This window comes from Borostomias antarcticus, assembly GCF_949987555.1.
Source record: "Borostomias antarcticus genome assembly, chromosome: 27".
NCBI lineage: Eukaryota > Metazoa > Chordata > Actinopteri > Stomiiformes > Stomiidae > Borostomias > Borostomias antarcticus.
In genome coordinates this window covers 3227143-3240292 of record NC_140260.1, presented here as the reverse complement: position 1 = coordinate 3240292, position 13150 = coordinate 3227143, and the positions used below count along the sequence as shown (strand labels likewise).

At 48.3% G+C, this 13150-nt stretch overlaps 1 protein-coding gene across 1 annotated transcript in view; it reads right to left on the bottom strand.

Moving 5' to 3' along the window:
• Window positions 1-6008, bottom strand: part of LOC311326396 (centrosomal protein of 76 kDa-like) — a 75771-nt gene extending 69763 nt beyond the window's left edge. Inside the window, exon 1 of the mRNA XM_084459288.1 lies at window positions 5915-6008. Coding sequence (XP_084315414.1) covers window positions 5915-5986 — 72 coding nt within the window. The 5' untranslated portion in view covers window positions 5987-6008. The remainder of the gene's footprint in view (window positions 1-5914) is intronic.
• Between the last annotated feature and the right edge of the window lie 7142 nt (window positions 6009-13150).

Below are 13150 nucleotides of genomic sequence, written 5' to 3'. Positions count from 1 at the left end.
CTACACCACCTGGCAGTCCTCCTCACCAGCCTATACCACCTGGCAGTCCCCCTCACCAGCCTACACCACCTGGCAGTCCTCCTTCAGCCTACACCACCTGGCAGTCCTCCTCACCAGCCTATACCACCTGGCAGTCCTCCTCACCAGCCTATACCCCCTGGCAGTCCTCCTCACCAGCCTATTCATGGGTTTCAAATATAGTCCTAGACCTGCCATATTGGGGACCAACACAAGTGTTTCAATTGATCCGATTGGCTCTACTGCATAGCATCCTATGGAGTGGACCTAATTTATTCATTTGAAACGCCTGTGTTGGTCCCCAACATGGCAGATCTAGGACTACATTTGAAACCCATGAATACTATCTGGCTCTCCTCACCAGCCTATACCATCTGGCTCTCCTCACCAGCCTATACCATCTGGCTCTCCTCACCAGCCTATACCATCTGGCTCTCCTCACCAGCCTATAGCATCTGGCAGTCCTCCTCACCAGCCTATACCACCTGGCAATCCTCCTCACCAGCCTATACCACCTGGCAGTCCTCCTCACCAGCCTATACCACCTGGCAGTCCTCCTCACCAGCCTATACCACCTGGCAGTCCTCACCAGCCTATACCACCTGGCACCTCTGTGACAAGCTGACTGCTTTCTTCAGCTCCCCAGAGGGCAGTCTGTACGTGGGGATGGAAGGGTGTAGCCAAACCAATCCCCCCTCACCACTACAGACACACACACACACTCTCTCTCTCTCTCTCACACACACACACACACACACACACACACACACACACACACACACACACACACACACACACACACACACACACACACACACACACACACACACACACACACACACACAACCACCACCACCAGCAGTAGTATCATTAAACAGGTTGCCTGTTTCAATATCTGTGTGGTCTGAATGGCTCTGTGCTACTAACCCTGCTCTGCCTTCCCTCTGCCTTCCCTCTCCCTGGTGCCTCTCTCTCTCCCTCCTATCTTCTAACCAGGTTCAGTGGATGCCCCACTGTCACCAGCAGACCTCACGAAGTCCGATAGATACCCCTGTGACTACTGTGGATGATGTAGCATGTCCGTAGAATATTCTCTCCCCTATGATGTTTTTAGCCTCTCTCACTCTGAAATGTAATTCAATGCAATGTATTGCTTCATAAATGTTCTTAGCCGGTAGACAAACATACTCCTGGAGCTTGCTCGATCGCCTTGTTGAGAGGGGTCAGGGAAGAATTTTTACAGCTCACTTATCTGGCCCCCGGGTGATTACTGTTTTTTTGCTTCCCTCTGGAATATGTAGAGAGTGGGTCGTCTGCCCACCTCCCTTGTTCTCTGTAAAGCGCATTGTGTTGCCTCTGGGTATGAAATGCGCTATACAAATAAAGCTTTGATTGATTGATTGAAACAATAAATTCATGATATAAATCCATGCACTCATGCCATTTTTTATTAAAAATGAACATGACTACAGTTATGCTACTATGGAAGGAGTATTGATTTAGCAGTTTCGTTTTTTGGTCATAGTTCAACCCCAGGATTATTTATTATAGCTATGTACATAACACACCCTGTTATTTAATTGCACTGACTATGTCATGGACACAAACAGTCATGGGATGGGATAAGTAGGGAAGGGATGGGATAAGTAGATGAGGATCATACTGATAGATTACAGATAGTAATGTGAATTGTCCGTTTGGGAACCTTTACGTCTAGTGGAGTACCTAGGACTGGACTGAGGAACTGGTTGGTACTGACACTGTAAGGACAAGCGATAACAAGAATTTCCAATGTACCTGTAGGCTACTCGTACTTGTTTTACACATAACAAATATTATAATAGTTATAAAGTTATTTTATTGTGGTGGTGGTACAGTAGGCACCACTAGAGGGCAGTCTGGTATAGCCTACCATATAGACACAGCCTGCACCTGGGCCATATTTAATCTATAAACCGGTGTGCACCGTTTTGTTACGGTTCCCACTTTAACCCAATCAGCAGAGTGATTCAATCCACCACCTGATCTGTTTCAATAAACGGGTTTCAAATGTAGTCCTAGATCTGCCATGTCGGGGACCAACACAGGTGTTTCAAATGAATGAATTAGGTCCACTCCATAGGATGCTATGCAGTAGAGCCAATCTGATCAATTGAAACACTTGTGTTGGTCCCCAATATGGCAGGTCTAGGACTATATTTGAAAACCATGAATAGGCTGGTGAGGAGGACTGCCAGGTGGTATAGGCTGGTGAGGAGAGCCAGGTCGTATAGGCTGGTGAGAGGGACTGCCAGGTGGTATAGGCTGGTGAGGAGGACTGCCAGGTGGTATAGGCTGGTGAGGAGGACTGCCAGGTGGTATAGGCTGGTGAGGACTGCCAGGTGGTATAGGCTGGTGAGGAGGACTGCCAGGTGGTATAGGCTGGTGAGGAGGACTGCCAGGTGGTGTAGGCTGGTGAGGACTGCCAGGTGGTATAGGCTGGTGAGGAGGACTGCCAGGTGGTATAGGCTGGTGAGGACTGCCAGGTGGTATAGGCTGGTGAGGAGGACTGCCAGGTGGTATAGGCTGGTGAGGAGGACTGCCAGGTGGTGTAGGCTGGTGAGGGGGACTGCCAGGTGGTGTAGGCTGGAGAGGAGGGCTTGGTTTGCCTACACCCATCCTGCCAGGCCAAACTGCCCTCTGGGGAGCTGAAGTATGCAGCCAGCTTGTCACGGAGAATGTAGGCATCCCTGGGTCCTCTGTTACACCCAAGTATCTGTTTTGCTCAAGGAAAAGGGACAAAACAATATCAATAGTAAATATTTAGCTTGTGTGGGAGAAAGGTTGTGTGTGTCTTAATAAAATCAAGAATAATATGACCTGCATATAGGCTACACTGCTAAAATGTTGTAGGTATGTGGCATGCTCATTGACACTTTGATATCTTATACATAGCCTAATTTGCCTACTAACATTTGTTAACTTGCCTACTAACAGTTGTTAACTATGTTCTTACTGTTGCCAACTTGAAAACAAACAGACCAACTGCGGTTGGTGCATATTACTTATGTCTGTTCACCAGATGTTCTTGTTAGCTACAATGTTTTTCCTACTTGAAAACAGACACTCATCACTGCGGTTGATGCATAGCCAAACGTTAGGCTACATATTAGCCTACTAACGTCTGTTAAGTATGTAGCACAAGCTACGTTATGAGTGCCAGATACAATGTTTTGCCATAAAATGTTGCCTGCTTGAAAACAGACACTCACACTGCGGTTGATGCATAACACAACGTTACATAGCCTATACTAACATCTGTTAACTACGTTAGGTTACAAAACATACACATCATGTCCGTTAACTATGTTATCTAGGCTAACGTTAGCACAATGTTGAGTGCCAGATAGGCTAGCTACAATGTTTTGCCACAATGTTGCCTACTGAAACAGACACACGGTTGTGACTGATCCAGCATCAAAGTCATTGTTTCTGAAAGATACGAAATCACTTGTAAGGCTATATCTTAGCTACTATCACCATTATTTTATTGAAGAAATTATAAGATTAACTTACCCATTGCAAGGTTGTTGGCCATTTGTCATTGATCAATTGGGATTTGTTTTTTTAAAGTGCACTAGAAAATGTGTCGAATGTCGCAGCCTGTGTGCGGGGCTAGCCGGAGGCGGAGGCGGTGCAGGTGGTGAATGTCGCAGCCTGTGTGCGGGGCTAGCCGGAGGCGGTGCAGGTGGTGAATGTCGCAGCCTGTGTGCGGGGCTAGCCGGACACGGAGGCGGTGCAGGTGGTGAATGTCGCAGCCTGTGTGCGGGGCTAGCCGGAGGCGGAGGCGGTGCAGGTGGTGAATGTCGCAGCCTGTGTGCGGGGCTAGCCGGACACAGCGCCGTGCGCCGTCCTACGACATCGTGGCGGAGGCGGCCTGCGGGGGGCTTAGGTGGACCGGATAATTCCAAACGGGTTCTGAGAAACGGGTTCTAACTTCAGCGTCGTTATTTTCAGCTTGTTATGTGCATATTTAGTTATATAAAAACTACCACAAACCATCACTATGAATTCTGTGAAGTGTCGCCCTGAAAATATTGCTTGGCGACACCTGGTCATTGTATGATAATTCCATATTACTGTACCAACGTTATTCTGAGTGGGGTAGGCTAGCTGCGGGCATTACCACACATTCTGCTGAGCCAGGAATTGCAGGGTTATTGTCAAAGTTTGCAACCCAGTAAAATAACAAAAAAACATAACGCCGTTGGATTTGAATACCGGAATTGTTTAGAGGACATTTTCAGAAACACATTAATCCAAAGTGTTATTACCAAAAATTATCTGGTTTTGTACATTTACGTTTTTAGTACAGAATTGGTGACGCTGTCATCTCAGAGTGGGCGTTAGCACACACTCTTCCACTAGCTAGCTGCTGCTACTACTACTACCACTACTACTACTACCACTACTAATACTACTACTACTACCACTACTACTACTACTACTGCTACTACTACTACTATTACTACTACTACTACCACTACCACTACTACTACTACTACTACTACTACTACTACTACTATTACTATTACTACTACTACTACTACTACCACTACTGCTACTACTGCTACTACTATTACTACTGCTACTACTGCTACTACTACTGCTACTACTGCTACTACTATTACTACTGCTACTACTACTACTACTACCACTACTACTACTACTACTACTACTACTACTACTACCACCACTACTACTACTACTACTACTACTACTACCACCACTACTACTACTACTACTACTACTACCACTACTACCACCACTACTACTACTACTACTACTACTACCACTACTACTACTACTACTACTACTACTACTACTACTACTACTACTACTACCACTACTACTACCACTACTACTACTACTACTACTACTACTACTACCACTACAACTACTACTACTACCACTACTACTACTACTACTACTACTACTACTACCACCACTACTACTACTACTACTACTACCACTACTACTACTACTACTACTACTACTACTACTACTACTACCACCACTACTGCTACTACTACTACTACTACCACTACTACTACTACTACTACTACTACCACTACTACTACTACTACTACTACTACTACTACCACCACTACTACTACTACTACTACCACCACTACTACCACCACTACTACTACTACTACTACTACCACCACTACTACTACTACTACTACTACCACTACTACTACTACTACTACCACGACTACTACTACTACTACCACCACCACCACTACTACTACTACTACTACTACTACTACTACTACTACTACCACTACTACTACTACTACTACTACTACTACTACTACTACTACTACTACTACTACTCGTTATACCTCCATGCAGCTTGAACACAACACATATCCAGCTTGTTGTCGTTGTCACAGTTACCTTAGCTACTACACTACTGCTAGCTAGCTACTATACAGAGAAGCATCTGGGTGCATAACTAGCATAACTAACGTACAGCAAAACAAACACTTGAGCACTAAACAAGTTAGCTAGTGACAAGCATGATCCAGTGTTAGCCTATGCCTAGCTAGTGCTAGCTAACGTTGGATCGGAGATGTAGCTTGTCTACTTAAATCAGCCAATGTTTCCCTGACGGTCCAGAAACAAACCTCGACCAGCTGGTTGAAACTAACAGACCGACCTGGAGCAGCTGGTTGAAACTAACAGACCTACCTGGAGCAGCTGGTTGAAACTAACAGACCGACCTGGAGCAGCTGGTTGAAACTAACAGACCTACCTGGAGCAGCTGGTTGAAACTAACAGACCTACCTGGAGCAGCTGGTTGAAACTAACAGACCTACCTGGAGCAGCTGGTTGAAACTAACAGACCTACCTGGAGCAGCTGGTTGTGGATGATCTGCTTCAGCTCCGAGGCTTTCTGAGGCGGCAGAGACATCGACATCATCACAGACTGATGGAGTGTTAAAGACAGATGTATTGCTTAAAGGAACACACTCCTAAAGCAAGTTAATGTTGTTACTACAAGAAACCCTGGTAATGTTACCAGAGCATCATAACGACTGTCGGTTCAAACGGCAGCGCGGCGAAAAGCGTCTGTTCTTCCTCGGAGTTCCCCGGTCTTAATCCGAGGTTACAGCTGCATCAGCGCCCCCTACTGTCCTGGAGTGGAGTCGCAGACCCCTTTCCTGTCAACCCAGTCCATGGATGTATTAATAGAACTGGATACAGCCACTCCATTCACTGACCGCTATCACAAATGAACCCCTATTGAACCGCGCCATCTTGGCAAATTTGTAGTCATTTGACTATTTCCGGTGACTTTTGTACTTGCGCAGTTGTGCTTTTCTGGCTTTCCAGTGACTTTTGTACTTGCCAGTTGTGCTTTTCTGACCTACGCGCGTCCACGAAAAAGTTCACGAAATGTAGACGCACGTTCCCGGCTCTCCCCGCTTTGATTTAGCAATGAAACCGGCTTGCATATTAACCTGTTTTTGTCAAATATATCCATTGAAGACATTATTTTTTTATCCAGGCATCTTAGTTTTAACAGGTTAATTATAGCTGAACATGTTTTGTTTGCTAGTAGAAGGTATTCATTCCGTTTGCGATAACGTTATTGCAGCCAGGCTAAATTCCTCCAGGGAGCCAGTGACAGGCGAGTTGAAAAGCTTCACTCCCCGCCAGCAGGAGCTTTGGCCGCTGCTACCGCATCTCGGATAACCCGCTGAGTTCGTGGTTGCTATTTCACATTCGCCCTTGATCAATCCCAATACCGATCCATGGTAATAATGAATCAATCTTTCAGATCGGCAGTGCTGCATGCATTTTACAACATCATTGTTAGCTTTATTTACATAACCTACATTTATCTCTCTAACCTTAGGATATCCATCTTCCACCAGTCGGCCATTCGATATAGAAGCTAGAAGCGGTCAACCAAAGTTGACTGAAAACACCCAAACTTGACCATGTAGGCTAATTATTGTGGATTGTTGAATAGAAGTGTATCGTTTCATCTTTATGCCTACATATCAACTCCTTTCCATTGTATGTGAATAAATTCCTGTTATTCAAAAAAATATCCTGTTTCTGTCCATTTCTGTAAAAGGCTAATAATTGATGTCAAATGATCATGCTGCAGACAAAATGGCCGACCTCCGCAAGAGGCGCCTCCGCAGTTGACAGGAAATAACTTGACCTCTGCAGTTGACAGGAAATCCGTTGTTTTTTGTGAGCATGCGCAAGAAGCACCTCCACAATTGACAGGAAATCACGTGCCCTCTGCAGTTGACAGGAAATCGGACGTTGGTTGTGATCGTAACGTTAGCTAACAATTGCATTACGTTAGCTAGATAGCCAAATAGAACTCCAAGTGTATCCCAATTTTTTTGTTTAACAGTCGGTAAGCCTTTACTGGCTACATCCAACAAGAATAATTTTGATAAGAACGGTGGTTCTGAAAAAGACTGTCTCCTATCACTTCATAGGAGAAACAGGCTGCTTACAAAAAGGCTGCTTTTGCAACCTCCCTATCACTAAGTCTCCCTCCCCCTCACACCAATCCCAACAATACTCAACTCACAGTAACTGAGTTTGTGTTGATGTTTCAAAATTAGTGATTGGTGTAGGGTTTTAAGATATATCTCCTGCAGAAGTGACAGGCTTGCGGCAGTGGCTAGTTGCAGAACTAGAATGGAGAAGTAAGACGCCTCCTTCCCTCCACTAGTCTAGGGGTCCACCTTGGGCAAGTGGTAGTACCCCCTAGCCCCCCTACCTGGGGTTACAGGCAAAAAACCCTGATGAAATTACAACCTAAAGGAAGAGAGACCCGGCCCGGAGGAAGCCCGGGGCCCTCGTCTGGAGCCAGGCCCAGACGGAGGGCCCGCATGCGAGCGCCTGGTGGCCGGGCTTACCACGGAGCCCGGCCGGGCCCAGCCCGAATAAGCAACGTGGAAGCACCATCTCCTCCTCCATCGTCCCGTGGACCCACCACCCGCGGGAGGAATTGTCGGGGTCGGGTGCGCTGCCAACTAGGTGGCGGTGAAGGCGGGGGACACCGACGGACCGGACCCGGGCGGCAAAGGCTGGCTCTGGGGACATGGAACGTGACCTCGCTGGGGGGGAAGGAGCCGGAGCTTGTGAGGGAGGTGGAGCGATACCAATTACACCTGGTGGGGCTAACCTCCATGCACAGCACCGGCGCCGGAACCAAACTCCTGGATAGGGGTTGGACCCTGTTCTTCTCCGGAGTTGCTCACGGTATGAGGTGTAAGGCAGGTGTGGCTATACTAGCTAGCCCCCAGCTGAGCGCCTCTGTGCTGGAGTTCACCCCAGTGGACGAGAGGGTCGCCTCCCTGCGCCTTAGAACTGTGGGGGGGGGGACTCTGACTGTGGTTTGTGCTTATGCACCGAACAGCAGTTCAGAGTACTCAGCCTTCCTGCAGACCCTGAGTGGAGTCCTTTTGGGGGCTCCTGCAGGGGACTCCAGTGTCCTACTGGGGGACTTCAATGCACACGTAGGCAATGATGGAGAAACTTGGAGGGGCGTGATTGGGAGGCATGGCCACCACGATCTGAACCCGAGTGGTGTTTTGTTGTTGGACTTCTGTGCTAGTCACGGTTTGTCCATAACAAACACCATGTTCGAACACAAGGATGCCCACAAGTACACCTGGCATCAGAACACCTTAGGCCGAAGGTCGATGATCGATTTCGTTATCGTATCATCTGATCTGAGGCCATGCGTTTTGGACACTCGGGTAAAGAGAGGGGCAGAGCTGTCCACTGATCACCATCTGGTGGTGAGCTGGTTTCGATGGCGGGGGAAACTTCTGGACAGACCTGGAAAACCCAAGCGTGTAGTGAGGGTGAACTGGGAACGTCTGGAGGAAGAGCCTGTCCGGAGAGATTTCAATTGCCACCTCCGGCGGAGCTTCTCAGGCATCCCTGTGGAGGTTGGGGACATCGAGCATGAGTGGTCAGTGTTCAAAGCCTCCATTGCTGAAGCTGCGGCTGGGAGCTGTGGCCTGAGGGCCATAGGTACCTCAAGGGGCGGTAACCCTCGGACACCGTGGTGGACAGCGGTGGTGAGGGAAGCCGTCCGACTGAAGAAGGAGGCCTTCCGGGTTATGTTAGCCCGGGAGACCCCAGAAACAGTTGCAGGGTATCGACTGGCCCGGAGGGCTGCGGCTTCGGCCGTGACCAAGGCAAAGCAGCGGGTGTGGGAGGAGTTCGGAGAAACCATGGAGAAGGACTTTCGGTCGGCACCAAAGTGTTTCTGGAAGACCATCAGACACCTCAGGAAGGGAAAGCGGGGGACCATCCAAGCTGTATACAGCAAGGAGGGGACACTGCTGACCTCAACTGAGGAGGTTGTTGAGCGTTGGAAGGAGCACTTTGAGGAACTCCTGAACCCGACTAATCCACCCTCTACGATCGAGGCAGAGCCGGAAGATGATGGGGGGTCGTCAATGTCCTTGGAGGAGGTCACTGAGGTAGTCAAACAACTCCACAGTGGCAGAGCCCCAGGGACTGATGAGATCCGTCCAGAAATGCTGAAGGCGCTGGGTGTAGAGGGGCTGTCTTGGTTGACACGCCTCTGTAACACTGCGTGGAAGTCTGGGTCAGTGCCGAAGAAGTGGCAGACTGGGGTGGTGGTCCCAATATTCAAAAAAGGGGACCAGAGGGTGTGTGCGAATTATAGAGGCATCACATTACTCAGCCTCCCAGGGAAAGTTTACTCCAAGGTGCTGGAAAGGAGGGTCCGGCCGATAGTCGAACCTCAGATCGAAGAGGAACAATGCGGATTTCGTCCTGGTCGTGGAACTACCGACCAGCTCTTCACTCTCGCAAGGATCTTGGAGGGGGCTTGGGAGTTTGCCCAACCTGTCTACATGTGTTTTGTGGACTTGGAGAAGGCTTACGACCGGGTCCCCCGAGAGGTCTTGTGGAGGGTTATGCGGGAGTATGGGGTGAGGGGGTCCCTACTTAGGGCCATCCAATCCCTGTACACCCAGAGCGAGAGCTGTGTCCGGGTCCTCGGCAGTAAGTCGTCTGCGTTTCCGGTGGGTGTTGGCCTCCGCCAGGGCTGAGCTTTGTCACCAATCCTGTTTGTGATTTCCATGGACAGGATATCGAGGCGTAGCCGGGGGGAGGTGGGTTTGCAGTTCGGTGAGCTGGGGATCACGTCACTGCTTTTTGCAGATGATGTGGTCCTGATGGCATCAGCTGCCTGCGACCTCCAGCACTCTCTGGATAGGTTCGCAACTGAGTGTGAAGCGGCTGGGATGAGAATAAGCACTTCTAAATCTGAGGCCATGGTTCTCAGCAGGAAACCGGTGGCCTGTCCGCTCCGAGTAGGAAATGAGTCCTTACCCCAAGTGAAGGAGTTCAAGTATCTGGGGGTCTTGTTCACGAGTGAGGGAACCATGGAGAGGGAGTTTGGCCGGAGAATCGGAGCAGCTGGTGCGGTTCTGCAGTCGCTATACCGCACTGTTGTGACGAAAAGAGAGCTGAGCCAAAAGGCAAAGCTCTCGATCTACCGGTCTATCTTCGTCCCCACCCTCACCTATGAAGGATGGGTCATGACCGAAAGAACGAGATCACGGATACAAGCGGCCGAAATGAGTTTTCTCCGGAGGGTGGCTGGGGTCTCCCTGAGAGATCGGGTGAGAAGTTCAGTCATCCGGGAGAGACTCGGAGTAGAGCCGCTGCTCCTTTGCGTCGAAAGGAGCCAGTTGAGGTGGTTCGGGCATCTAGTGAGGATGCCTCCTGGGCGCCTCCCTAGGGAGGTGTTCCAGGCGTGTCCGGCTGGGAGGAGGCCGCGGGGTAGACCCAGGACCAGGTGGCGGGACTACATCTCCGCACTGGCCTGTGAGCGGCTAAAGATTCCCCAGGCAGAGCTGGTTGATGCTGCTAGGGAAAGGGATGTCTGGGGCCCCCTGCTGGAGCTGCTGCCTCCGCGACCCGACCCTGGATAAGCGGATGAAGATGATGATGATGATGATGAGAAGTGACAGGCTTGTGCTCAGATGAGGAGCAGGCCTGCTGTATCAGCTGGCCACATTGATTGTTCCCTCTCAACACAAACACAACAAATTCTATCTGCAAGTATCAAACCATAGTCATCTGACCTGCAATGAATGTAGCCTGCTGTTTTTATTGTTGACATATTCATCAAATACTTCTTCTTTTTTTTTATCCTGATGGAGACTTTGCAGCGGCAATGGCAATAATTACAGTCGATGTTAATAATAATAATAATAATTACACAATAATTACAATGGCAATGATTACACAAATACTAATACACACATGTGCAACATAGTAGTAGCAGCACTCACCACGATATGCAATGTTTAAAACAGTACTCAGTACTCTAGCATTGATTGTACTCGGCTCAGTACTCAAATATACAATGTGTGGCATTGTAATAGCAGCGTTCAGACACAAGTGTCCAGTGTTTAAGTTCTCAGTACTCATAGTAATGATTGTGCTAGGCTCATTACCCAATAATAACAGTGCTCAGCCTGTTACTCGATACTTATCTCAATTCTCAGTGTTATAAGTGATCAGTATACAGTACTTAGTGCAGTCTATGCAACAGTATGCTACAGGTCACCAGTGTCCTCAGTTCATTAGCCTGATTGGCTGGTGAAAGAAACTAGCTGAAACCCATCAATCACAACTGTCTCATGACCGTGGACTTGGCACACATGGTGTAGCAGACCCCACATGTTAATGGACATGGCTGCGTGAGAAGAACTAGGTCAGCTATTACTCATAACTCTACAACTCTTCGATGACGTCTAGGTCCTCTTTGCAGTCGCTCGAGGAGTCGAGCACCATGGGTTCATTGTTGGGGTCGATCTCTGCCTCCATCATGGCGATCTTGAGGATGTCCATTGGAGGCTTGGTTAGGAGAAAGAAAGAGGGGAAAGAACAGAGAGAGGATAGGATCTGAGTTAACAAGTCCCAAATGTTAAATGCACTTTTTCAAGTTGCCTAGGACTTCCATCATTATACAACATATCAACTTGGACTTGAACACGGTTCCTGATGTCACTGGAGAGAGAGGGTGCTCACCTGGCTTGCTGTCTTGTCTGCAGCCACTGGATGGTGGGCCTGCATGGGCGGGGGCAGTGACAGCTGGGTGTGGATGGGCCTGTGCTGGGAGGTGGGCCTGCAGGGGCGGGGGCTGTGACAGCTGGGTGTGGATGGGCCTGTGCTGGGAGGTGGGCCTGCAGGGCGGGGGCTGTGACAGCTGGGTGTGGATGGGCCTGTGCTGGGAGGTGGGGGCCTGCTGGGGTGTGACAAGGGCCTTGGTGGGGGTCCCCGGGGTGGAGGGCTGGATGGAGGGCCCCCCTGAGGCAGACGCACATTTCTAACCATTACATTCATGTTGTCTATCCATGTAAATAAACCAGTACACATATTTGTACATGTTGTTATCAATCAATTGATAATTATCAATATCAAAATGTAATCATACAATAGGCTACTCGCCAGCTAGTAGTAGCCTGCTAACCTTGGCTGTCAGGATAGTAACGTCAACTGCGTGCTACACTGGCTGCACGCTCTGGGAGTTAGCCAGACTATTTCCCAATGGTACTGTTCAATAAAACATCCAATAAAGAATAAAACATCTCCCTATCATACGACCAGCTAACTACAGCTGCTGCCAATTAGTGAGCTAATGTAACCTGATTCAAACAGTTTGTACTCAAACGATATCCATTTTAAACTCAATTAAACTAATTCATTTACACAAATATTTTAATAACTGCTTAGCTAGCTACATGACCTGCAACAACGACGCAACGAAACATCGCTAGGTAACATTAGCTAAATGCTTAGAGCCATTTGGCATAAAGATTGATAGACAACACCGAATAAAACCTTAGAAAAGACAACAAACCTTTTAAAGTATCTTACCTTGTCGCAGTATCAGAGGCTTCTCAGCAACAAGTGGACTAATAAAGAATAAATAAAGAATATCTTATCTTCTCCTTCACTGGAATTAATGGCGGCTCACAAACAACAAATATCTTCTCTTATCTGACTGCACAGTCATTCACAAAAAAAATACAAGAAGACAACCTTCCTGTCA